We start from the raw sequence: 25003 nt of genomic DNA on the forward strand, positions 1-25003 counted from the left end.
TCCACAAAGAAGGGGCCACCACCAACCAGGCCACTTCCCAGACCACGAAAGGCAGAGATCATCAAAGAGGAACCTCTTTGATGGAGACCTGTCCTCCTCTTTTGTTCCTCTTTAGGGTTCAGCTACCAAGAAGCTAAACAGGCTGTGTTTTCAAATAAAGACAACCCACCACCCCCCCCAACAACACCAGTGTTTTGCTTAAAGGCAGGACAACCTTATTGCACCAGCAACAAATACAGATGACGGCAGTCAGAACAGAGCTGTCCGTGAGATGAATGCAACCCTGCGCATAAGCCCACTGAAACAATTAAGAAACTTTTCACTGTTTTAATATGCTGCTAAAACACTAGTCGCCTGGGGTTCCGCACTGACCACAGGAGGAGGAGACTGAAGTTTCCTTCGACGGCTTATTCACTCGCCTGCCTGGATTTTCTACTCACCTGTGGTGACCAAGTGAGTTCTGAAATACCGGGCTGAGGTATTAAGGGAGTGGACACAGGGAGTGTTTTTTTTCTGCTTTACAAGCTGGGTTGTCCTGCAAAATATGGGACCGCATACCACAAAGTTCTCCTGGCTTTGGGAGAATGGAGTAAGCCAAGTCCCAAGTGATCCCTCCCCTCCCCATCGGTGTCTCTGAAAGGCTGCACACACACCCCCCCCAGCTAACTCCCATGCAACTGCATTTGCAACCTGAAAGATGGGAAGGAACTATGGTTACTTAGAAGCAAAGGGTGGGCTAAAGAGATCTCCCCCACAAATACTCCCAGCGTGCTTTCAACTTAGTCTGATACTACACATCGTCTTTAAAGAGGAAGAGGGAAAGAAAGAGAGGAAAAACTCAGGTCTCAAAGCAAAGCAGACTTCCATAGAAGGCAAGTCAACAGCCCAAACGTGATCTCAACTGCCTCCCCATCAAACCACCACCAAGGTCTTAAGCAGAGCCTTCATCCGGAGTGAGACCTGCATGCAGAATTATGAGCTCCACCTGAAGGGAAGCTGATGCAGATGCCAGAGAAGATATATAAAGGGGGTTGGAGGGTGGGGAGGAGCAGTTTGCCAAGGGGAGGTTGCTGGCTTCGATTTAAAAAAAAACATCTAAGCCACTCACCCCCAATTAAGCTGACAATTAAGCAGCGACAACCCCCACGATTCTCCAGTGAGCACCACAGTAGCAGAGGAGGATGGGTAGTGTAGTCTCTCTCCCACCCACCTTTGGATGGTCCCAGCCTAGAGAAGCCAATATGATGTCCTGGCAGGGCTTCACAGAAGCCACATTCTGTGATGCTCGAGGATGGAGGGGGTGGTCCAGGTTGGGGGGGGAGCTTCCTCAGATTTCTGATCTGGCGTGCGCGAGGGGTGGGGAGAGAGAGGGAGCCTGAAGGGAACCCCCTCCCCCACGCCCCTTTCCGGCAGCGGCTTGCTGGTAATCCAGTTTAACCTACATTTAGGAGGAGAACTGCAGCAGCGCCTCCTGCAAAGATGCCACTAGGCAGCCGTACAGAGATCTGAGCCAGGGATGAACCAAGAACACTCCCTCGGGCCACTGGACCCAGGGCCTACCTCTCTCCTGGCCTTTTCCTTCAAACCAGCCCCCCCCCAACCACCAACATCCACCACACACTACAGCCCCAGAATCCAAATTTCACAAAGACCTCCCCCCCTCCTCCCTCTGCATTGTGTGCCTCCAACAACAGAATAATATTTAAAAATAAATAAATAAAACCAACATCAGGAACAAGGAACACACAGCTTCTTACGGGAAAGATTCTTTGCACGATATTTCGTGGCAGATGTGGCAGGCAAGGAAGAAAAGGGTGGAGAAGGTGGGGGGGGAGAAGGGAAGGCTTCAAAGCCCCTCCGTACCACCAGCACCGCTTTTGAAACCACATGCGATTATGTTTCTGAAATGTTTTCCTTTCTGCTTAGCTCACAAATGGCACTAAAATGCATCGCTTAAGAGCAATTTGATCTGAGATCTTGGCAGTCTTTTACCGGTAACGTTCTCATCCCCTCCTCCCTCCCACCCAACCACCCACCCCCAGGAAATCTGAGGTCCTTCAGAGATGAACTACAAGCCCCATCATCCTCAGTTCAACCAATAGGGGTAGAGATCCTGTTCCAGGTTTACTGGTATCTTGTCCCCCAGCTTGCATGGACACCCCCCCCCAAAGAAATGGCTCTAATAAATTATTTTTGCATTGTACTGCATACCTTGGCCTTTTTCCCCCAGTTTAAATATTTCACACTGGATGGGGGGGAGGAGGCCCAATCCTGTGCCGATTTGCTGGGAAGCAAAATCCTTTAAGGATGAGCCAGGATCCTTTTCCACCGGCCTGGAGAGGGTGTCACAGCCATCTTTCAATCACACGCTGAGATGCCCCCAAAAATGCCCTCCTTCAAAGAGAGGGGGAGGTAGATGAAGTTGGACGCTGGACACCTCTTTTCTTTTCAAGCAAGGAAAGAAAAATGGAGAAGAAAGAAGACAAAAGAAGGGACAAAGCCACTCCTCAAGGTGAAAGGAATCCGACTTGGCTCCTTCCTTCATCCTGGGGAATCCATCAGCACCTTTTCTGTGCCAGGATCCTGACCAGGGACCTGAATTGAGCCCTCCTCACTTCACCTCTAGGTTTGGGGAAGGGCGGGGGGGGGTGTGGAATCTAATAAAGCCAAACCCATCCTCCGAAACCCTCCGGTCGAAGCTCACTCCAGAGTTTCCTAATCAGCCCAAGGGGCAGAGAGTCCTGATCTACGCCTTTTCACTGCTTCTCCCCCCCCCCCGCCCCCCAGCAGACAAGGACCAAAAGATGCCTTGCAGATAAACGGCATTTCTCGGGGCGCGCGCCCCCCCCCTCGCTCCTCTGGGACTTTCCAAAATGCCCCAAAGTTTCCATCCCTAGGGAAGGGGGGGGAGACCCATTCCCCGCCCCCCCCCGAGCTCTCTAGGAAAGCGGGCCTTCGGTTTCACCTGGAGGCCCCCCCATTGCAGACCACCACCCTCCACCGACATCCGCCCCCCCCCCAGCCAGGAAAGCAGGGCCCACGTTGTAAATGTCACCCCCCCGCCTTGCCTTCCAGCCTGGCCATTACATTGCAACGCGACACCCCCCCCCCCCGCACACACACACACACACACCGCCCATTAAAAGGACCAAGAGATACCGGGAGGCAGAGCACGGGGGTGGCTGGGCGAAAATACCGCAGATCGAGCACACATCCCCCCCCGCCCGTCCCCGCGCCCGGTCCCGACGTACCTCTCTCCCTCTCTCTCCAATCTCTTCTTTCCCGGCGTGTCGTCTGGATGCAGGAGCCCCCCCGCCCTCCTAGCTCCTGGCTCCGGCTGGCCCCCCAGGCAGAGGCATTCGGGGCGGGGGGAGCGCGAGGTGAGTGAGGGTCAGGGCTGGGGGGGCGGGTTTCACCGGAGAGCCGCCGTCCCCGCTCTCGGCAGCGCCCGAGCTCCCACCCAGGCGAGGCCGAAAGGATGCTCTCCTGCCTCCGCCTCCTCCCGTCTCGGGCTGGACCAGTCCGGCTGCCGGCCAAGGGACTGCGGGGCCGGCTAGCTCCGCTCCTGCGCTCTCTGCCCGGGCCGGCCCTCGGCCGCGCAGCCCCGCGCCTCCATCATCATCATCTCCTCCGCGGGTCCCGCGGTCCCGGCTTTCTGGCGGTCCTCGGCCCGGGGCGCGCCCGGAAAGGCCGAGGAAGCCCCTCACCCACGCAGCCCCCCTTCAGCCTTGGTGGGGGTCGCGGCCCCCAGGTCGAGGGCGGCCGCCTCCGGACCCTCCACCGGCTCCCGAGCGCCTCTGCCTCCTTCTCTTGCTGCGGCTGCCGAAGCCTCCCAGGATCATCTCCTCGCGCTTGAATGTCACCGACGGACGGGCAGCGAGGGAGGGAGAGGAGGGAGAGGAGGAGGGAAGGAGGGAAGAAGGGCTGGGCTTTGCCGAGCGTCCCCCGGCACAGAATCCTGTTGCGTTCTCAGCCCGCCGGAAAAGCCTGCCTTAAAGGAGTCGGGTGGGGGAAACCTGGGGGGTGTCTGTGAAACGACCATCACCACGGGCTATCCTCCCTTCCGGAGAGAAGCCCCCCCCCAGCATAGCATCCAGTCACTTCTGGGGTGGGTGGCTTCTCCCCACCCTGATTTTAGAAAAGCAGTTTTCCTTTTCTTACCTGGGCGTCAAGTTCCCAGTCCTCAGGAACTGCAGAGTGTGGTCCATGTCCAAGACTGTCTAAATAAGAATATTGTTGGGGAGACTTGGTTGCATCCTTCAGCTGCTTCAGGCCTGAATCCTGTTGCGTTGGGTATCAATTCTGTATCACTTGCAGCAGCTAATGGAAGCTAATTGATGGCGTGCAGGGTTGCTTCTCTTTTGAACAACTGGACACATGACCAGGCACACCACCAGGACCTGGTTGGGCAGTCCATCAATTAGCAGCAATAAATCACAACAATTTACACAATTTACACAGCCTTATGCCAACATCGTAAAATATCTGGTGGGTGGTTCTATCTGCATGTATTAAAATAATGGTTATTTCTGGCATTTGGGAGGAAACAGCCCTGTGTGCCTTTGTGATGGTTGCTCAGGCCTTCACTGAGACAGTGGCCATGCTGGGGATTTTGAGAATGTTTAGATTTTTTTTTTAAAGGAACGTGTGCAAGCTTTGATTCATCCATACACTGTGAAGGTCACAGCCGTGAACTGACATGAATACAATCACTAAGTGTAGAAAAAGCAAAGGATTTATATTGTATGTGGGATATAACATTAATCATTGAGTTATCAAGTCAATTCTGACTTAGGGTGACCCTTTTCAGAGTTTGCTAGGTAGAGACTCCAATGTGGTTGACCCTTCTTCTTCTGGGGGGTGCCCTGGGGGGTGCCACTTGCCCAAAGCCACCCAGATTGACTCTTCTCTTCAGGAGGTGTAGTGAGGAATCAAACCCCCAGCTCCTGGCTCTGCAGCCAGAGACCTAAACCCCTGAGCTATTCAGTTAAGGATCGAGAAAAAGCAAGATTCCAAGGACCCATATAGCAACCAAGGCTGCTGGCCTTCTTCCATGAGGATACGGAGCCCATCAGACCATTTAAAAGAGGGGGGGGCACTCACAAGTGCAGTCCAATTCAGCACTCAAGGATTTGAAAGAAGAAAGAACAGTTTCCCACCCCCCACAACCCAGATCTCTCTATGGGGACACTGCAGTATAATGGCCACAAGGCCAGCTGATCTTGGCACCTGCCTGCCTTGGCCGAGAGCCATCCGTCCCCTTGAGAACAAAAAGTCAATGACATTAATCACCAATCTCCTGGATATAAATGTGAGAAGAGGCCCAGCCCAAGTCCAAGAACTGCTATGATCATCTGAAGAAAATTCTCCCGGGCTTAAGCAAAGATGGGCTGAGGGTCAATGAGAATTGACTGAGTATTTGGCATCACTTGATTTGCAAGAGGACGTGCTCACTGGGGCTCCGTGACCCCAGGAGAGTTCAAAAATGCCGTCCACCGTGTGCAGAAAGGCCAATAGCTGGTCATATCGGCAAACAAATGTTAGGCGTTTCCATCCTCGGTCGGAGCTGGTCTTTTGTAAAGCTAATGGATCTCAATTGCTCGTTCAGGACGAAAGAACCACAGAATCCTTGGCGTGGCAACAGAGGTAGTTCTTGAATACTGTTGATGGGAAATAAACCTCCCTGCGCCACCGCTGTGATCTTGGCAGCTAAGATCGGCTGGGATTGACAGTCTTTGGTTGGTGGCAGATAAGGCCATCCTTTTTCCTGATGGGGGAGGAAAAATCCTGGAGATTCAACTACCCCCGCCCCCCAAGTCCTGGCTCTGTGACGACATGACTTTGCAATAGTTTGCTTTCTGATTTCTAACTGGCTCAAGATGAAATACGAAATCGGGTGGGCTAAAGCAGGAAAGGGTTTTTAATGGGAAAGGCCTCGCCAGCTTGATTTTGGTAAGAGACCGCAAGGTAGCTGAAGGGAAACTGTAATGGATAGCTTAGTGATTTAGGGATCTGGCTGTGGAGCCAGAGGTTGGGAGTTTGATTCCCCCACGGGGTCTCTTTGGGAGAAGAGCCAACCTGGGTGGCCTTGGGCGAGCTGTAGAATCCCAGAAATGCCCCCCAGAGGAAGAGAATGGTAATGCACTTCTGAGTACTCGCTACCTGGAAAACCTTGAAAAGGGTCATCATTATCATAGCTCAGTGGTTTAAGCATCCAGAGGTTGGGAGTTCGATTCTAAGATATCATCATCATAATCATCATCCAAACAAATATGCTGATCTAGTCTTTCCATCTTCTTTGGGAACTCATGTTCTCTACGCAGCTGTCAGTTAATCCTTAAAAGCGGGTTTCTCTATTTCTCTGTGTGTGTTACTCACCACTCTATCTAAGGACTTGAGTTCTACCACTACAGACACAAACAGCCCACATTTCCTGAGCAGGACGTTTCTACATTTACAGAACGTCAGTCACTATATTGACCATTTCTGCTAAATTTTAAGGACATGAACGTTACAGTGGTATTGTTAAGGAGTAAACAACAACACAAGAACCGTTAGTAGCCCAAAACTGTAACAGTACTGTTGAATTGCAGCAGTAGCTGCAGGATAATAAAAGGAAGATAATAAGAAATTGCATCAGTATTGTCGGGAATAAATTTTGCTGCTAGGAGACTCAACTGGGCACATGCCCCTCTCAAATAATCAATCTAGAATTTTTGTCTTCCTGAAACACCTTTGCATCCAGCCTAGATTATTTCTGTGTCTTAGCGGAACGTGGACCTGATGTTCAGAAAACCAGTGTTCTAAATCTTCATCTCCAGTTGCAAGGTGGCCAGAATTAAAGTATGTTTGATGGCATGTCCGCTTCCACCGAGGACAGATTGCAAGCACCTTGTGGGCAGAGACCTCTTTGCGTGAAATCTGGAGAAATCTCTGAGGAGTGACAAACTGATGACGTGACACTTTGGGGTTCCCCCCCCCAACTGGAGGAATGGGTCCCAGTCGGCTCTCCCCACTCCTGTTCATCATCTGTTTTGCCCACGGTCCCCTCGTCTGGACGACAAAAAGCAGATGGATGTGAGCGGCGTTGGTTTGACAATCGCCATCTGTTGCCAACGGCTTCCTGTGCCAGAGCAGCGTGGAAACGGCAAGGAACCGAGCACCAAAGCATCATCGCTGTTTTGGACTACAGTTCCCCCAAATCCGCCCAGCCAGGAGAGGATTCTGTTCGAGGGATGTGAAGAAAAACGCCAGCAAGCAGAGAAATTTCTCAGATTATTCCTACTGAACCTTTTTAGCCCCTCCCCAGTCTAGAAATCCCAGGATTTCATAGCGTGGTCTTGGGCTCTTTCATTAGATGGCGTAGACCTGCTCTTTCCCATGAGGGTGGATACCCGTCCACCTCCAGCGTTGAGGTCAGATTCACCTTCTCTCCATGGCACTGGGGCTTGGTGGGGGGGCGGTTTTCTCTTTGCCTCAGGCGGGAAGCCCTCTTGAGCTCAGTGGAGCTCTCCCTGGGCACCTGATCCTTCTAGCTGGAGATGTTGAGATGGGAACCCAGGGCTTTCTGCCCAGGCGTTCTGTGGAGCAGGGATGGCAGTGCAGTCATTGTGTAGAGCAAGGGCGGTGGAGCATGGGAGGCCTTCCCACTGGCTGGGACAGAAGGCAGGGATTCAGGGGGAAAGATATATTTAAAACCCTGTGAAAGAAACAAGGTAGGACCTCCTTCACAGCCTCAGGTCCGATCCCACCCTGGTGGTTGGCCTTCATCTGCCCCCTCCTGGAGAGAACCAGAGTGAGAGATCTTCCCCTCTCTCTGCCCCAGAGCCACCCACCTCCGGAGAGAACCCGCTGGGTTTAACCTGTAGCCGCAAGTTCTTCTGATCTCTATTGATCACTCCGCTTGGAAACTCTGGAACTCATCCGACCGTTTGGTCACCCTCCAGAGTGACCGAGGGACAAAGGCCAGGTGGAGTCTCTAAGGTGGTCCGGTCGCCGGACCCTCCACCTCTAACCCGGTTCTCTCTACTTCTTTTGGGTAACAACTTCAAAAACCACCCTGCAGATTTCACGATAAAGACTAATTGAAATAAGAACATCATGCAAGCGGGGATAATCCAGAGGGGACTCCGACCAGGGCCACTTGAGTTCATTTTGCACTTAATTTTATAACGCGTTCAACTTCGACCCATACGTCTTTTCAGGCCTTTCCTTTTGTGTCATTTCTCACTACAGAAAACTTGTGGAGGAGAAAAAGATGAGGAATCTTTTCTCCGGAGCTGATCTCTGTCTGTCTGCGTGGCAGTCCGTTTGCTAGTCAAGTCATACAGCTTGAGCTGTGTTTAACATGCACCAGATTTCGCCATTTTTGCTGCAGAATCTCTGCAAAGTGGGACATGATGAAAAGGCTCCCCTGTGGGACCCTTGCAGAGAGTTATAGCTGGGCTACAAGGTGACCCCCTCAATCTATGTGTAAACATGCAGTCCCAGTCCTGCCTCCAATTTCTCTTCTGCTTCTCTCTCTCTCTCTCTCTCCCTTCCTTCCTTCCAAGATGAGATGACGGTCAGCTGCCCTTTGTCCAGTCCTGGGTTCTAATCCCACTGCAGAGAGGTCTGCAAGGCTGAGGGTCATTTTTCGGAGATCCTTGGTGCCAAGAATTGAACCTAATACCTTCTGCATGGAAATCAGATGATCTATCATGGTTCCAAATTGCTAAAGACACAAAAGCCATGCACTGCAATGGGATTTATTCATGGATAATTAAAAATTATCTGGTCATCATAAACCACCTCCATGCCAGACATTTATTAGGTAGAGAAAAGGGGACCGACCAGGGAAGTATTTCAGCCGCATGTCTGAATCCACAGAAAACGAGGATTGCCAAAGACCTGCTGAAATCAAAAAGATAAAAATTAGAATTCTCTCTTACCCATATTTACAAAAAAGATATTAGCTAAGGCAACAAATGAATGTAAACAAACCTGCCATGTTTGCATGCCTTTCCGTACGACTGAATTGTTAATTGTGATGAAGAGGAAAAACAGGCGAAGGTTATTTCCTCAACTGATCGAAACTTGGAATGCAAAATTTCTAATGTTTGTAAATCTCTAACCTCAAATTAAACTTCTCACTACTGTGCATTGCATATCACTGGAAAAGTCTCCATAATTTAAAAAATGCTTTGTGATCTAATAATTTTGGGCACATAAATTACTTTGATAATAAAAATAATAATTGGGTGCAGTCAAGTCCATTCTTTTTCCAGGGCATACCAGGTAGAGAATGCTTAGAAGTGGCTTTCCTCTCCTTTCTTCTGGGGGTGACCTGGGACTGCTGTTCAGCTGGCCCAAGGCTACACAGGCTGGCTCTTCTCCTAGGAGGCCCAGTGCGGGATTTAAACTCCCAACATCTGGCTCCACAGCCAGAGACCTCAACCACCAAGCTGTCCAGCCAGCGTGGATTGAATGTAGATGACAATAATAAAGAACCGGGTTGTTCTTTTTAAACAGATTTTTCTTGAAAGGTTAAAAAAGGGATTATTCTAACAGCATTAAGGCGGCAGCCGTAAACAGATGTACGTCTAAAGCTTACAGAAAAGATGGCCGCGTTCCGTGTTGCAGTGTCGATCTCTGTCCGTGTTTTATCCGGAGGAAGCTGCAAAACAGAATATGACACAGATATATTGGGTTTGTACCCTTGCTGGGAATTCTATCTTATTGCCGAGAAGACTCTCTACATCTTTCTCGAGCCAGGCACCTTGATTACAACTCCCATCATCCCCAGCCAGCTTCGCCTTCCCCATGAGTCAAAGGAGCAGTGGATAAGTTACACCAATATAGGCAGCCTTGCTTCATGGGATTGTGCATCGCTATCTCCCTCTTTTCCTTGGGGCAGCCTTCTGCTCTTGGAATCATAGAATGGGAAGGGGCTTATAAAGCTATCGAACCCAACCTCCTGCTTACGGCAGGGATTCAAATCAAAGCAGAGGGTGATCCAAAATCCTCTTGAAGGCCTCCAGCGTTGGAGCGCTCGCCCCCTGCTGAGCTCATGGGTTCTGTCATTGTACTGCTCTAACAGGAAGTTTTTCCTGAGCTTCAGCCTCAATCTGGCTTCCTGTAACGTGAGCCCATTGTGATGCGTCCTGCACTCGGGGATGATGGAGAACGGATCCTGCATCACGGCACTGCCACGCCCGCCCACCCCAGGGCTGGCGCAGGTGTGCAGAAACGCTTACAGCAGGCGACATAGCAGTCGCACTGGCAGAAGTCACAGCGGAAAAACCAGCGGGTCCAGCCGGGTTGCTTGGTGACGCAGGAGGAGATTTTGAGGCAGCCGTGATTCAGAAAAGCCCCCAGGTGGACTTTGTTGGGGCAGGTGGAGGAGCAGCTCCCGTCAATGTCCCGCTCGTTAATTTCTATCCGGCCCTGAAGGCAGATCCCTTGACAGAGAGGAGAACGAGACATGATCGAAGCAGGATCCGACCGTTTTTACCCCTCTGGGCTTTGCCTCCAGTTTGGGGCTAGGGATCACTCCCACTTCTGTTCCTTTTCGGGGGTCTTTACTTACGCAGGCAAGTCGGTTTGGGGGTCCATCGGCCGTTCGACTGGCAGGCGCTCGCTGGGTCTCCCACTAGCAGGAAGCCGGGCCGGCAGTTGTAGCGCACCACGGATCCTACCCACCAATCGTTGCCGTAGACCACCGAATTGAACTCCGCTTCTGGCCGGCCGCAGTTGACTGAGAAAAGAAAGCAGGCCGGCCTTGGGTTTGCCATCGCCCTACGGCGGCTGCAGTCAAGAGTGGATTCCTGCTCATCCTTCACAAACATGGCGAATTCGTGACCCAATGTTTTGCTGCTAGAGGGCCCTGTCCTCATAAGCCGAAATCCATTACAGTAGGACCCTGCTGTCTGTGAGATCAGTAGCCACAGAGTCACTTACCCGCTGCCTGAAAATATTAATTTTTTTTTAAAAAACCCAGAAATACATATTTATATTTATTTCCACAATGTATTTACCAGAATTGACCACTATGGGGAGCCACAGACCATGCCTGATGCTTCAGGAAGGATTGCAGCAAAAAAGTCACACAAACCTTTCCCAACATTCCTTTCCATTAGGAAGGGCACTTTGCACGTTCCCAGAGTCAAATGGCATCATTCTTTCACAGTCCTTCTGGGGCTAAATTCCCAGCAATCTTCCCCCCCCACACACACACACCAGTCTTCCTTGATCCCAAAGTGTGTCTGTGTGTGTGTGTGTGGGGGGGGTTATAAGATAACTGGACCATCAGGTAGGGACAACGTAGGGAGACCCGGTTCTGGCCAAGGACCCCTTGATTGCCAGGGGCATCTAGCGCCCGGGGGCCCAGCTGGAAGAGCCTGGAAGGCAAGGTCAACATTACCAACTTAGAAGGCTGGGAGGTGTAGTTTTAAAACTAACCTTTCCATTACTTCAAACGCACCACGATAGCTAGTTTGAGTCTTATACCTAACGTCTGCTCATAGCAGGGATGTTGGCGAGTCTTTGAGTCCAAGATCCAAGTCTGAGACTTTCGTACCAAGTCCCAGGTCTGAGTCCCTATGAAAAACAAGCTTTTTCCCCCCAGAAAAAAAAGGGAGGAGTGGGTGAGTCCTGACTCGAGTCCAATTCATTGGGGGGGGGGGAGACTCGAATTGGGTCCAGGTCAAGTCACTGGTGGGACATCAGTCTGACTAGACAGGGAGTCCCACGACTCCACACCCCATCCCCGGTTCGCAGTCCCTCGTCCTCTACAATTGTGATCAGCCCTTTCGAAAAGGTTAATCCTTCTGTAATTCCCATGGCCTCCTTTTCTCCAGGTGACCGCTCTGTGTGATCCGCTACATGCTTCACGGCCTCAATGACGCCTGCCCTTGTCAAAGCCCATGCCTGCCACCCTGGTCCCGATTTCACTGGGGCAAGAAAGTCATGCTGAGGGCATTTGCCCTGCTCAGCTGGTTGATGCGGAATTTGAACCCAGAACTAAGAGAGACCCTCGGCTGGCCACATGGGCCGTCAAGCAGCTCATACCTCGGCAGAAGGATTTGTACCCGAGCCAGCAACAACTTCCGTTCCCGCACTGGCTTCGCTTCAGTTCTTTATGTTTTCCTTTACAGCCACCTAAGCAGATGGGAGCTGTTCCGGACCAGTAGGTGTCCAAGGTAACTAAAAGAAGCAGAAGGTTTATTTATTCATTTATTTCTTCGATTCATATAAAACCAGCCGTGAGTGCAGTGCACTATTCTAAGCGGTTTACAACAATAAATAAAACACATAACATGAAAATGATTTTTAAAAAATTAAATAAGAAATTCCCAACAAACCACCGATATGTCCAAAATTTAACCATTTCGCCAGCCAGGTTCAAACAGGTACAAGAGCAGCTGCAATTAAGATATCGGCAGTGGGGGTAGAAGAGAGTTTGGTACATCTTTTTAAAAGTTGGCTTAGTAGTCTTGTGTTTAGCTAAATTCCTTGTATGTCAGTAAAAGCCTCGATACCGTTTTTATAAAATATTAAATGCACAGCAGGCATCACAGCCAAAAACAAACTCAAAACCAATCTCCATCAAACAAAATGTGTAGAAAGCACAAGAGTAAAACAGAAAACAACCCCATAAAAACTGAATTAAAATGTTCAAAAGCAGTAAAATCACCAATATTATACTGTAGGTCCGTTTTAATTTAGTTCCAAACTTTTGAGTTGGTTTTTTTGAATATTCCATTTATTCCCTCCTTTGCTTTTCCAGTTCTTGAATGCTATTAAAACTCTGGGAAGAGAGAGAGAGAGAAATAACCCTGGGGATCCTTAAAATTCTTCCCTTGAAATATGGCGAAGAGGCCTAAAAAAAAAACTACTATATTTTAATTTTAAATGCCAATTGAAAAAAAAAGACAGTAAAAATGCACCAAATTTCTAATTTGTATACTTCTTTAGTTCCCATCCAAAAGGTAGGAAAGTACAATATACAATAGCTTTTCCTGTGAAAAATGTTGCAGAGGTGTTTCAACAGCCCTGCAAGTTGACTTTGCATTTATTGTAAATGTGCATCGGAGGAAAAAGGAGGGGAATCTTTAGTGATCTTTCTCTAGCACTAGAATTCAACTCAAGGGTCATGTCACAGACCACCCACTGAAGGTGAGGCCGCAGGTTGCCCGGGCTCATTTCCAGAGCCCAGGTGAAATTTCAACGGTTGGTTCGGCCACTTGAAGGACATCCTCTTGTAAATGGCATTTGCATAGTTGACATGCAAAGATGCCAGACTCGGCTGCCTTCCGCAACCGTGGATTTAAAATGCCATCCTTCGTAACCCTGATAGACAGCGCTGGACATGGCTGCCAGCCACGCGTGGGAAAGCTTACCTTCCAAGCATGCGCTCGGCGACTTACCTTCCGATTCTTCGCACGAGAGGAACTCGGACACTGAGAGGAGGAGGAAGAGGACTCCCAGCCCCACAGAAGGCATTACGGGCCAGCCCTCCATTCCCCCTGCTCCGACTCTTCCAAAACCCAAGCGTTTGGGGATCAAGCTTCTTCACCTGCCCCCATGGGCTCGGCCACGCCGGAGGGGGCGCCCGAGGGCCTGGCGGTGGCCCAGATCCATTCCCAACACACAGAAAATGATATTGGCTTCTCGCAGCCAAGATCCTGCACAGAGCAGGAATCACGTTAACATAGGGGGAGGTTGGGAAGCTTCCATTAATCCATCTAAACCCATCCTCACCATAGATAATCCCAAAGTGATTACTGACTCTCTGCTTGAAGAAACCTTGCAGGATTTACAGGGCCTGGAAGTTTGCACAGCAGATGCAGCCATGGGGAGAGACTCTAACCCAGAGTCTCCCTCTTGCTCCTCAAGTTCTCTGGTCAAAGCTCGGAAAAATAACTTTCAAAAATTCCAACTCCCAGAATCTTCCAGTCAATTTGGCCAATTCTGGGCACGTTGGCAGGAGGATTTTGGGGTGTTATGGCCACAGAAAGGGCATTTTCTACATTCTGGCAAAGGTTTAATCCTTAAAAGGCCCAAGACTGGGAAGTTCCAAATAACACCGCGACTGGCTGTCTGCTGGAACCCGCTTTTCTGGATTTTTGTGAGGCTATGGTGCCTCGAGAGCTTGCAGTATAATTCAGAGGGAGCAACCCGAGGTGACCTCTGAACAGAAGGCAAGTTTCCTTGTAAGGTGAACACTGACCAGAGCTGGATAATACGATTACACGCGGCTTTGCTAGGAGAAGGCTCCTCGCTTCGGTGGGCTCTCTCGGATCAAGAAGGCAATGGCAGGGTTAGGAGAAAATGGCCAGCTACAAGTAGATTTCGTTTTTTTAAATTGAATCAGGAAATGCTGCCACTTCCTAACAGGCAGATTGCCCTCGTTTTCTGATGAGTGCAAGGGAATCCCTCTCGTTCCACCTTTATTGGTGAAGCCCACGAACATGAGCTGCGCCGAGCATGAGGTTGCATCTCTCTGATGCCAGAGGCCACCGTCTCAGCTTCCTTTGACTTTGTCCCGTCTCCTCCGATTTCTTTTCTTTGACCTGTGAAAGTCTGTAGCACGGGAAGCACCAAGAGGGCCCGGAGGACCACAAGACAAAGATGCAACCCAAAAGCACAGCCCTTATGTTGTGAGAGGACACATGTTCTTAAACTCAAAGGGTCGCTGCCCGAGGCTGCCCTTGAGGTGGCGAGAAGGCCAAGGGCGGCCCCTCCAGGTGGGAGGAACGTTTGTGGAAACGCTCCCCTCGTCTTCTCCGGAGACAGCACTCTGCAGCACCGCCGACAGCGCTGCTTGTTCCCAGGATATCCTGGATGAATCCCAAGGAAGAAAAGCAGCCAATGCAAAATACAATCCTAAAACTAGGTGAGCCCTTGGTTTGGGACATTTGACCCGAGGACAGAAGAGCCATGAGAGTTCATTTTAAAGCAACAACTCCCAGAAACCAACCACAAGCCCAACCGCTGGCTCGGCTGGCCGGGAGAATCTGGGAGTCGTAATTCAAGAACAGCAACGTCTGCAAGCTTTAATTGCAGCACAAGCTGCTGCAGGGGATTCAAGAAGCAAACCAAGGCACACGCAGTGGAGGAAGGGAATCCTCACCCACTTCCAGAACAGGCATTCAAACAGAAGATCCTCCTTCCCGGCACCAGTACGGTGGCTCACCGGACACCAAGGGTGGCCACCAAATCTAATCCTAAATCTTTGCAAAAGAGATTTGATCGCCTGGGCAGATGGCAAGCCACTTCAGACAAGGACACACAGATGTGGTTGTGCTTTTTAAAATTATCAATATGTTTATTACCCTATTTTTGTCTTAATGCAAACTTTGCAACTCGGGAGCTGGAACCCCAATGTGGGGGAAGTGCCCCTTGGCCAGAATAATCCTCATCGGTACCACAGACATGCCGCTATTTGCTCTGCCACTTCATGGCGGTGGGAGCCATTTCTGGGCGCCCCGTCCTGCGCAGCTTCGATCACAGGGCAGAGGCGGTTCAGTCCACAAAACTCACCGACTTCAAGCCAACTCATGAAGCTCTGGTGGCTTAAAGACAGCACGTGCCAAAGACATCCTGGTAAAGACAAGGTGGCAAGCAAGACATGGTGGAGCGGCAATGGGAAACGGCAGGCTTTCAAAGCCCCAAGCTCTTTGCCTGGGGGAAACGAGTGACGAGGATCATCGCAGCTGCAACCCTCTTGGAACGCTTGAATGCAGAGAGGTCTGGAAGAAGCTGACGAGGATCCTACCAAGCAGAAGATCCTGCCGGCACGATAATGTCATACGTGGGGGGCAGGCAGGGGTTCTTCGTGGAAACCACAGACAAGCCCTGTCCCAGTGGCCTGCCCTGTTATTACATCGGCCAGACCTTCTGCAAGGTGGAAGCTCAGAGAAACTGGATGACATTGCATGGCAAGGATGGGGACACACGGTGGCAGCAAGAGCCTGGCTAAAGAGAAAGCAGGTGACCACAACAGAAGGAGAAGTGGGGGAAACTCTGGTCTTGTCATTCTCCTGAAGGACAGACAAAAAAAGGTGGGACAATTCCCAGGACGGACTCCGTGGCCCAAGGGATGTAACAGGATCCTCCCCCCCCCACTGGTGAACTAATCCCTGCCCTCCAGGTGTCCCTTTTAGAAGCTTGAGGGTCACGCTCCCCCTTACAAGACCACCCACCACGAAACCACAGCTCATACACGGCCGCAGAAGGGGCAGCCCATGATGGCACAGAAAGAAAAGGGCAACTGAAACGGGGGTCCCTGGAGTGCTGTTTTGTGGCACCGCCGTCTCCTCCTGCCTTGGCCGGGCCTTCAGGTTTCATGACGTGTCCTTGAAGAGAGGCAGGGAGCCCAACGGAGGCATGAGCTCTTCCAGACCAGCCACCTGGGACTTGGGGCAGGGTGGGGGGAAAGCCTGGAGTGCCCAACAGGAGCAGGAGCCTCATACAATTTGAATGCCCAGCTCCTCTGCCGTTTTCTGGAGCCGGTCCATCACAGTCTCCTCCGACTCGGCGGCAAACCCGCTCGGCACAGCCCCCCGATTCTCAGACGGCGCGTTGGCCATGACATAGTAGACCGTCTCGCTCTCCCCGTGTTCATTGGTCCTGCTCACCACGCGGATGATGGGGCTGGATGGGGCACTGAGTTCTTGGTCTGTACATGGCTGAGCCGAGCCCTGGGGAGACGTGGCAGCCTGCTGGTCAGGGTCAGGGGTCTCCTCTGCGGGCGGCTCCAGGATGATGCCCTGCAGGCTGCTCTCGGCTCCCGCCAGCACCACGCACTGGCCAGTGTCGTCCAACACCTCGCCCTGCTTCTCCCGGTCTTTCAGCAGCTGCTCCGTCAACTCCACGCTTTCGTAGCGGACCAGTTGGAGCCGCATGTAGCCGTCCTCGTGCTCCTTGTACCTAGGTGGGTGGCAGAGGAAAAGGTCATCATCCGGGGGGGCAAGGCCACGGGGTCAGGAGGCCAGGGAAGACGAATTCAAAAGCTGTTTGATCCAGGAACCTCCACGGCAACAGGAAACAGCTCAAGGATGGCCGCTGGGTGCATGAGAAGAAAGTCATGCCACTTCTTAGGCACATGATTCTGCACAGTGAAACCTCACCAGGCCAGAACATTTATTTATGATGATCTGCTTTACGGACTCCATGTAGCTCCATACAAGAACATAAATCTACCCTAGCAAGAGAGGCTACCTTAGCAGGAAATGGGTCACACGCCTGTCTGAGAAAGGACGGGCACCTTTTGTGAGGCCAAGAAGACAGCAGCTGCCCCACCTAGCGGTGACTATATGGAAATTTCCAATCTTACCTTCACAGAAGACCCCTATAAATCTGGATGGTCCCATCCGACAATACCCCTCAGCTCTGCTTAAGGTGAACACTTCCTGCTGCCAGGTGTTGCAACAACCTCTTCTTTCTTCCATCAAAGATCTTCCTGCCCACCACAACTCCCCGCATGCTGGAACCCAAAGCCCCTTCCACCAGTGACCCCCCCCCTCCTACTTGAGGATGGCACTGGGTGTCTCCACGAGGTTGTAAAGAAAGAGACAACAAAACTGTAACCCTCTCCCACGGCTTGTGTTCTGGGTGTGGTGGGGGCGGGCAGAAGCTGAGTGGAAATCCTTGAACCACTGGCTGGCCAGCAGTGGCCACTCCCTTCCAAATATCATTTGGAGTACATCGTGGAAGCCACTGGCTGAGCAGAGCTGTAAAGGAGCTTTCCTTTGCTGGGGGGAAATCTTGCACCACCCGCTCAAGAAAATCACTCCCAAACGTCTTCCTACATCATGGGCCACCCACTAAAACCACCATCTTGGAAGAACATAATTTCAATTGCCCTTAAACCCATGTACCTGAAGCGGGGATGGCCTGAAGGCCACTTGAATTGGTGCTTTTTCCTAAGGTGCACAGTGAGATTGTTCCCACGCGTGAAGCACTTGTCACAGACGTGACATTTGTACCGAGGCTCGGAGTCACCCTGAAGGGGGCAAAAAGAGGAAGGAAAGGCGTAAGAAGCTCACCGGGGGGAATTTTAGAAAAGGCAGCCGTATTCGTCTGTGCCTGCCTATCAGAAGGGGAAAAAAAGAAGAAGAATAAACAATATAGAAGACAAAAATGTCACGGCACCTTACAGACTAGCTGCTATATTTTCACATGAGCTTTCGTGGAAAATTTCATTTCAGCTACGACTTTCAGTGGCAGAAAACCTGGCCAGGTATGAGGGCATTTTGGGAAGACTTGGTGTCTCCCCTCCTTCCCTCTTCTTACCTCATGGACTTTCTTGTAGTGCAGTTTGATGGAGCAGAGGGACCGGGCGCTGAAGTTGCAGGCCTCAAACTCACACCGGTAAGCGGGTTCTTTGCTATGTGTATCCAAATGTTTCCGCAGATCAATAAGATTCTTACAGCTGAAAGGAACATGAAAGAGACAGGATCCAAAACTCTGGCATAAGCATTGCCCATTATCCTTAACTACTTTCTTTCAACTGCATTCTGCTGGTTAATGTCTCTGCTAATTTTCTACATACATGTTTGTGGATTTTACTAGGGCAATATATATGTCATCCAGTAAACTCTACCCTGAAGGATGGCCCATCCTAAATAATTTTTTTAAAAATCTGACTTCACTCGCCTACCCCAATAATAATACAATGTGGGACTAAGAGTTGTTCTCATCCTAGTGCTCTAATATTTTGGATTACAACATACATCATGTTGCCAATGGTCAGGGATGGACCATGTAGTCTATACCATAGGAGAGCCCAGGTTAGGGAAGGTTTCAGTCACAGAACAGACCTTCTGAATAATGTGAATATTACTTAATAGAGCAAACCACTAGGGTTCATTTAAGTTTATCCTTCCATTTTAGAGAGCTAAAATGGATTACAGACAGACAGAACCACCTTCTTTTTTTTTTAAGAGACCACATCTCTTTAAGAGACCAAAAGTTGCCTTTTGCTTTCTACTCTGTTTAAACATCCACACTTTCTGTTTCCCGTCTGCTTTCAATCCTGGTCTGATGCCTACTAATGCTGACAAGTAGCCAAACAGTTTTTAAAACAGGAAGAAAAAGCTGGCCACCAAAAAGAAAATAAAACCTCTTTCATGCCAATTGCAAAAGTGCCCCTTTGCCAGCTGCTCAGGGCTTCTTCTTTTTTAAACTTGGCCCCGTGATTCTGGAAGCCCCGGGCCCCCCTCTCCCCTGGCCAGCCCCCCTTTACCTGTGGTCACAGTAGCTGCACTTAAAGGGCCGTTCCTCGCTGTGCCGGAAACGGATGTGATTGCACAGAGACGAGGGCAGAGGGCAGGTCATGTCACACAGCGGGCACTTGTAGTGGTTGACTGTGCAAAAGAAACAAGGAGGTCAGGCTCATTGGGAGAAGAGATCTGGAGGCAGGGAAGAAGCCAGAAGTGGGAAAAGCTACCTCCACCACTGCTTACCGTGGTTTCTCATATGATCCCGTAACAACCTCTCCGTGGCGAATCTTTTGGAGCAGTGGGAGCACTGAAATCGCTGTTCTGTATGGAGGGAAAAGCAGGTGAGGACGAAGGGGCCATATGGAAGGTAGAAGCTCAAACAGGGCAGCTCTGAGCGCTTGCTTGTCTTTCTAGTAATCAAACCCTTTTTTGTGAAACAGTGGCTAAACTGCAGCACTGCAGTCAAGACTCCGCTAACGGCCCAACTCTGATCTTGATGGAATCGGGTAAGCCAGCTCAAGACTGACTCAGTCTTCCATCCTTCCAAGGTCAGCAAACTGAGTACCCACTTGCTGGATGGGGGACAATGCGTGACCTGTATCATTCAATTGCAAAAGCTGCCTAGAGAATGCTTTAAGGCAGCATAAAAGCAGTACATTTTGCTTTTTCTCCAGAGATAACTACGAAACTGAAGCAACGCGGAACTATGCTGGTTGTGGAGATGCCTGTCAATCAATACAATTTGTATCAAAACGGTGATGGCCCTTGTCATCTCAGGCACTGTTTGTTATCCCAGAAATTCCAACTTACATTTTATCAATTTTATTTTTTAAAGCATGTTTCTAATTTATGTAGGGACATCAGGAGGGATTTCCCAAAAGAATGTACCAAACAAGTTCCCCCCCCCCCAACACCCAGTATCGTTTTCCTCCCTTGTGAATACAGCCGGTCTCCTGGGGAAAAGGAGGTACAGCCTTTCTGAACAAACCAAGAACTCCAGATACAAGATGAAACGAAGGACTTACGTTCTAAAGCTGTCTGCCTGCGGATGTGGTCAAAGAACTTGGTGTTGTTGGAGAACATCCCGCCGCACGTGGGACAAGCCACGACCTTCTCCTGCGTGTGGCTGCGCAAGTGTTCACGCAACTTACACCGGCCCTTGAAGGTGCAATCACAATCTACGAGGGGCGACATTCAGAGTCGTAAGTGGGCTGAGCCCAAAGATGGATCAGCACTTTCACAAGATAACATGCATTCACGCGAAGGCAACTCCTTTGAGACACTCGAGGAGTCGAAACTGCCCCCAATGACTTTCAAGACACTTCTTCCCCAACTTAGGGGCTTTCTTTTTGGCCTTTACATACATGAGAAAGGTAAGATGGGTCTTATATACTACAATTGCAACAAAGGAAGTAAACCATACAAATGGTTCAGTTCTCTTTGGCGAAGAAAAAGTCTTAATCATCTAAAATCTCACATACTTCCATGCAAGAAAAATTAGCATTTCATGTGGCTTACAGACAAACTGGCAAAAGTTTTGAGGTATTATTCTTTACAGAGCACAGCCTGAACAGTAGCTGCAGTCTCTGAACAGGTACTTAAATGTTTCTGAACAATTCTAGAAAAATGGACGCGTTTCATTCCAAAGCAGCCCTCAAACTTTGGGCTAAGGGGCTTCGAGTGCGACTCTGCGCTTCCTGAACACCAGAAGTCCCCACAGAAGCCTAAGCCCTACCTTTCCAGCCACAGAAGACCATGTGGTTCTCCTTCCCAATGGCCTTGTACTCTGTGCAGAAACTGTGGTCCTCAACGTGCCTGTAGAACCACTCAGGGTTGTCAAAAGCTCGCTGATGGGAAGAAAAACAAATGGTGATATTCTCCTAGGACACTCTATACAGGGCAGAAAACAAACACACCCCTCTCCTAAGTTGACCACAGAACTTCTGCTATGGGCAGCTTTCAAATATGTGGCTCGGTAAAAGGAATTAAGAGTTCTATAAATCTCCATTTAATCCAAAATCTCCATGAATTCAAAAAAAAACACCCTTGTCTTTTGCTGTGTAGCAACTTTGCTGGGCCACTAAAATACTGTTTTAAAAGTGAGCTTTCCCGTCTCCAAGGACCCATCATCAGGATGAGGATTAAAGAAGTTGAGGCTGTGTTACTGGTGACAGGGGGGAAAGGAGGTAAAAATCATCCTGACTAAACGGGGAAGCCACAGAAGCCAATTTAAATTAAAGTTCCAAGGCTGAGGCCAAACATGTGAAGAAGTGGGTTGAGGTGTAGTGACAGCTGGTTCCACCTCAACTGCAGACTCAATTTTCTCTCTCCAGGTCTACTGACCATGGGTTGCCATGGGAAGCAGAGAGAGAAGAGAACCTCGCTCTCCTCCTGAGGGAGCTGAATTGGCCGTAGCAACACCCGAGGGTGCCAGCCCACCCAGAAGGACCTCCGGTTCCCATCCCGTTCTCTCTCACCTCACAATACTCCCAGAGGCAGAGGAAGCTCTCCTGGATCTCAGGGATGATGTTGCGACTCTGGAAGTCCAGCTGACAAGGGGCCAGGTCCGACTGACTCTGTAAAGCATGCAGCCCCCACTGCTTCAGTTTGGTGTGGTAGCAGTGGAAGTAAACATGGCGGACCAGCTCCGCAGGGCTCTCGGGAGAACAGAACCCACATTCTTGCCAGAGGCAGGTGTATTCTTCTGAAAGGCAAAACAAACACACAAGGCAGGTAAGTGAGGGCCTCCCAGAGTGATACGTGTTAGCTCAAAGAACATTCAAACGTATTCAGCCATGTAAGTGGAAAAAGAACAGCAACCTGGCTTCACAAGACCCCTTTTTATCATCTCTCCATCCCCACTTTAGGATGCTTATTGTAAAGACCACCCTGAAGTCAACTTCAAGAAAACAGTATATGTGTGTGTGTGTCAAGCTTTACTAACTACACTCCCTTTTTCTAATAAGACTTGCATATGATCACTGCCCTCTGAGAAGCCTCACTGGGCCAATTCAGTTGTTTCCAGCACTTGCCGGCCAAGGTTGTCTGAAACTGTAAGACAGGTTCTGTTCTGCTGAATCCTGGCCTCTTGCTGTCAGAACCCATCCCCACAAAAAAAATCAAGGTTTGCTAGCCAACCGCAAACCACATTTAGATGCCAAGTAATTTAGGAATCCTGATTAATCCGTGCCTTGTTGTGACCCCTACAGAACTGCTGCTTGTCCTTTACTGGTTTCCTCCAAGAGGTGGCGGCAAAACTGGACAGAAACAGGACAGAAAAGAAGAAAACAAAGTACAGTGGTGCCTTGCTTAGCAACGTTAATCCATGCAGAAAAAAATGTTGCTAAGCGATTTCATCGCTAAGCGATTTTAAAAAGCCCATAGAAACGCATTAAAATGCGTTTAATGCGTTCCTATGGGCTTAAAAACTCACCTGTAAGTGAAAATCCTCCATAGGGGCGGCCATTTTCAGTGCGAGGCAACACAGCGTGCAGCCATTTTGTTTTCCCAGCGGCCATTTTGAAACCGCCGATCAGCTGTGCAAAAAGGGTCGCTTTGCCATGATCGCTTCCCCGCGATCATCGCAAAGCGAAAAATCCCCATAGGGACCACTGCAAAGCAATCGCTTTTGCAATCACAAAAACAGCATCACTAAGCGATTTCGTTGCTCAACAGAGCGTTCGCTAAGCGAGGCACCACTGTATGATTTGTTTGGTCATCTTGGGATGATTCTTGCTAAAGCAACAAACAGTCTAAGATACATCATGGCTGGCAACGTCAGTTGTTATCCCCTATACCTGTAGTTTGTATCACCCTCTCATTATGTAAATTCAACACTGACAAACAAAGAAAGGCCAAAGCCACAACCCAGTGCAATCACAATCAAGCTGCAAGAAGCCAAGAGCTGACTGTTTCCAGAGCTATTAGCAAAATGCAGAGAGTTGCATACACAGAACTTGGAGATTTTACTCCTTTTGGACTGCAACTCCCAGAAACACCCCATGCCAGCATGTTTGCATGTGCTAGGGGATTCTCGGGAATATATCCCCAAACACTGGATGATCAGTTCCTCAAACTTTGTACACATCCTCCCCTTATGTCCATCCAAAGAGACCTGGGTTCTAGTTTCTCACTCACTGAGACAACTCATATTCTAAGTAACTATTTTCTAGCCAGTCCCATTATTTGGCCGGGAGGGCTAAAGCTCTCTAGAGAGGTCTTGTACAAACAAGGCTGCAACATACACCAAACATGGGCGCAATCCTGTTTAAAAGTTGGCATCACCCTTTTTAGTGCACCCTTGTGTCCCTTACCAAGAGAATCCACCTCCTCTTCTTCCTCCTCCTCGTCTTTGCCACGGAGATGCTGCTGCAAGTGCTTCGACACGTGTTCGCAGAACTCCTCCATCTTTGAGGCCACAAAGCTGCACGCGTCCCATTCACACTGCAACACCAAGACGTCCTTGCTGCCCACCTTCCCGGGTGGCATGATCGGGGGTGCTGCCGGGAGACCAAGAAGGGACCCTCTCGAGAAAGACAAACCCGAGACAAGAGAAGGGCAGCTTTCCTGCTGCTTTCCCACCCACTAAGAATTATCTTTGTTGTTTGTTTCTCCCCACCCCACCCCCAAAAAAGCAAGCCTCACCTAATATAGGTGACTATACAGAGGAAGTATTCTCCTCCCGTATATATCATCTCCCTATCCCACATTATTTTCTTGAGATTTTATAATACCATGTTTCTGCTTGACATGTGAACTGGTATAGGCTTTGCAACATGCATTTTTTTGCATTGCAAACATTGCATTTACAGACATGCATGCAGTTAAAAAAAAGAAAAGAAAACTGAACCCCTTTTCTGGCTCATGATCCTGTGCCACCCCCATACAGATGATCTGGCAAGGGAAGTGTTTCTCCCACAAGCCGGACTTCTCCCTGGGTTTGCACCTGTTTAGGGGCCATGTGGGGAGAAAGGCCAGATTATTCCTCAACAGGTTGAAATTCCTTCTCAACGTCCTCAAGTAACTCGCTTGTGGGTCCAAGTGGAGGTTGCAGAGAAGGGGGGGGGGCATGTCCTAGAAATATCCTGCCCCCAACGACTCCTTCCCTTCTCCCCTCCCGAAGATCAAGGCGAAATGCAAACCTTTCCTCCTCCCCTTCTCCCCCCAATTCAGTCTCACAACAACCGCCCTGCGAGGTAGGGGTGACTCCCCCCCCAAGGTCACCCCGGGGGTCTCATACGGACTAGAACCCAAACCTCCTAAAATCCCAGAGCTCGGGGTCCTGAGTTCCAATTCAAACCCTTCATGCCCCAAAGCCTCCCACCCCAGAGAGAGGCGTCCCCCATCCACCCCCCCACCCCACCCCAGTCTCTCTCCCGGTTCCGCCGCCGCCGCCCCGGCCAGGCTTCGCCGCCCCTACCCGATTTTCTCGGGCTTCCACCGGAGCAAGTCGGACCTCACAAGGATGCTCCGGCTTCCTCCCCGCTCCAGAGCCCAGCCGGGAAAGAACCCCGCGCTCCCGGCCGCGCAAGGCTTTGGGGCCTTGATTCCAGGGTCTCCGGAGAGGAACTAGGCCCCGTTTCCATAGTTACCGTCGGTTTCTTTCCTTCCCCCCTCCCTTCCAAGCTCCAGAGGCGCATCAACTTCCTCCAGCTGGGCGGCCGCGGAATACCCGGATGAATCTTCTCCACCAATGGGAGCGCCAGAAGCCGTCCGGGCGGCCAATAGCATCGCGCGGCGGGTTGTCAAACCAGCCGAGAGCAGCGCCGAGACAGGTCCGGCTGGGAACAGAGATCCTC

At 50.3% G+C, this 25003-nt stretch overlaps 3 protein-coding genes across 7 annotated transcripts in view; all 3 read right to left on the reverse strand.

The window, feature by feature from the left end:
* Positions 1–3388, reverse strand: part of ABCG4 (ATP binding cassette subfamily G member 4) — a 32098-nt gene extending 28710 nt beyond the window's left edge. Inside the window, exon 1 of one of the 2 annotated variants that reach the window (XM_020794755.3) lies at positions 3252–3388. The gene's annotated coding sequence lies outside the window, so the exon portion shown is untranslated. Of the gene's footprint in view, positions 1–2211; positions 2328–3251 lie in introns of those variants that run through there. The other variant, XM_072979278.2, reaches the window with a different exon arrangement.
* A 5343-nt stretch (positions 3389–8731) lies between these two features.
* LOC110079359 (inactive serine protease PAMR1) lies at positions 8732–13702 on the reverse strand. Of its 2 annotated transcripts, none has more exons than XM_072979281.2 (6): positions 13407–13702; positions 12049–12183; positions 10568–10735; positions 10236–10439; positions 9593–9655; positions 8732–8889 (listed from the first exon to the last, which is right to left on the reverse strand). In XM_072979281.2, the coding sequence occupies exons 1-5, from the start codon at positions 13498–13500 to the stop codon at positions 9642–9644; spliced, it is 615 nt and encodes a 204-aa protein (XP_072835382.2). In that variant the 5' UTR covers positions 13501–13702; the 3' UTR covers positions 8732–8889; positions 9593–9641. The 2 variants fall into 2 exon arrangements, with proteins under 2 accessions (XP_072835382.2, XP_072835381.2); XM_072979280.2 differs by having other exon boundaries at positions 8732–8892.
* Positions 13703–15280: 1578 nt separating this feature from the next.
* Positions 15281–24950, reverse strand: HINFP (histone H4 transcription factor). 3 transcript variants are annotated; one of them, XM_020792906.3, is made up of 10 exons: positions 24797–24950; positions 23519–23704; positions 21683–21909; positions 20941–21052; positions 20231–20383; positions 19449–19526; positions 19229–19349; positions 18277–18415; positions 17862–17986; positions 15281–16911 (listed from the first exon to the last, which is right to left on the reverse strand). In XM_020792906.3, the coding sequence occupies exons 1-10, from the start codon at positions 24933–24935 to the stop codon at positions 16449–16451; spliced, it is 1743 nt and encodes a 580-aa protein (XP_020648565.3). In that variant the 5' UTR covers positions 24936–24950; the 3' UTR covers positions 15281–16448. The 3 variants fall into 3 exon arrangements, with proteins under 3 accessions (XP_020648565.3, XP_020648574.2, XP_078235848.1); XM_020792915.3 differs by having other exon boundaries at positions 24625–24871; XM_078379722.1 differs by having other exon boundaries at positions 23519–23730; positions 24625–24871.
* Positions 24951–25003: the final 53 nt, after the last annotated feature.

This window comes from Pogona vitticeps, chromosome 8 (genome assembly GCF_051106095.1).
Source record: "Pogona vitticeps strain Pit_001003342236 chromosome 8, PviZW2.1, whole genome shotgun sequence".
NCBI lineage: Eukaryota > Metazoa > Chordata > Lepidosauria > Squamata > Agamidae > Pogona > Pogona vitticeps.

Bases quoted from the DNA above. Each gene is read 5' to 3' on its own strand.
- HINFP (XM_020792906.3), bottom strand. From the start codon at position 24,935: ATGCTATTGGCCGCCCGGACGGCTTCTGGCGCTCCCATTGGTGGAGAA. The intron at 18,416-19,228 runs GTAAAGGGGGGC...TGTTCCTTTCAG, and splicing joins TGCAGCTACTGTGACCACAG to CTGTAAGAATCTTATTGATC. The intron at 16,912-17,861 runs GTACATGGGTTT...CCACCCACCTAG, and splicing joins TCAGGCCATCCCCGCTTCAG to GTACAAGGAGCACGAGGACG.
- LOC110079359 (XM_072979281.2), bottom strand. From the start codon at position 13,500: ATGGAGGGCTGGCCCGTAATGCCTTCTGTGGGGCTGGGAGTCCTCTTC. The intron at 12,184-13,406 runs GTAAGTCGCCGA...TGCTTCTTTTAG, and splicing joins CTCGTGCGAAGAATCGGAAG to TTACCTTGGACACCTACTGG. The intron at 10,440-10,567 runs GTAAGTAAAGAC...CTCTCTGTCAAG, and splicing joins CCCCAAACCGACTTGCCTGC to GGATCTGCCTTCAGGGCCGG.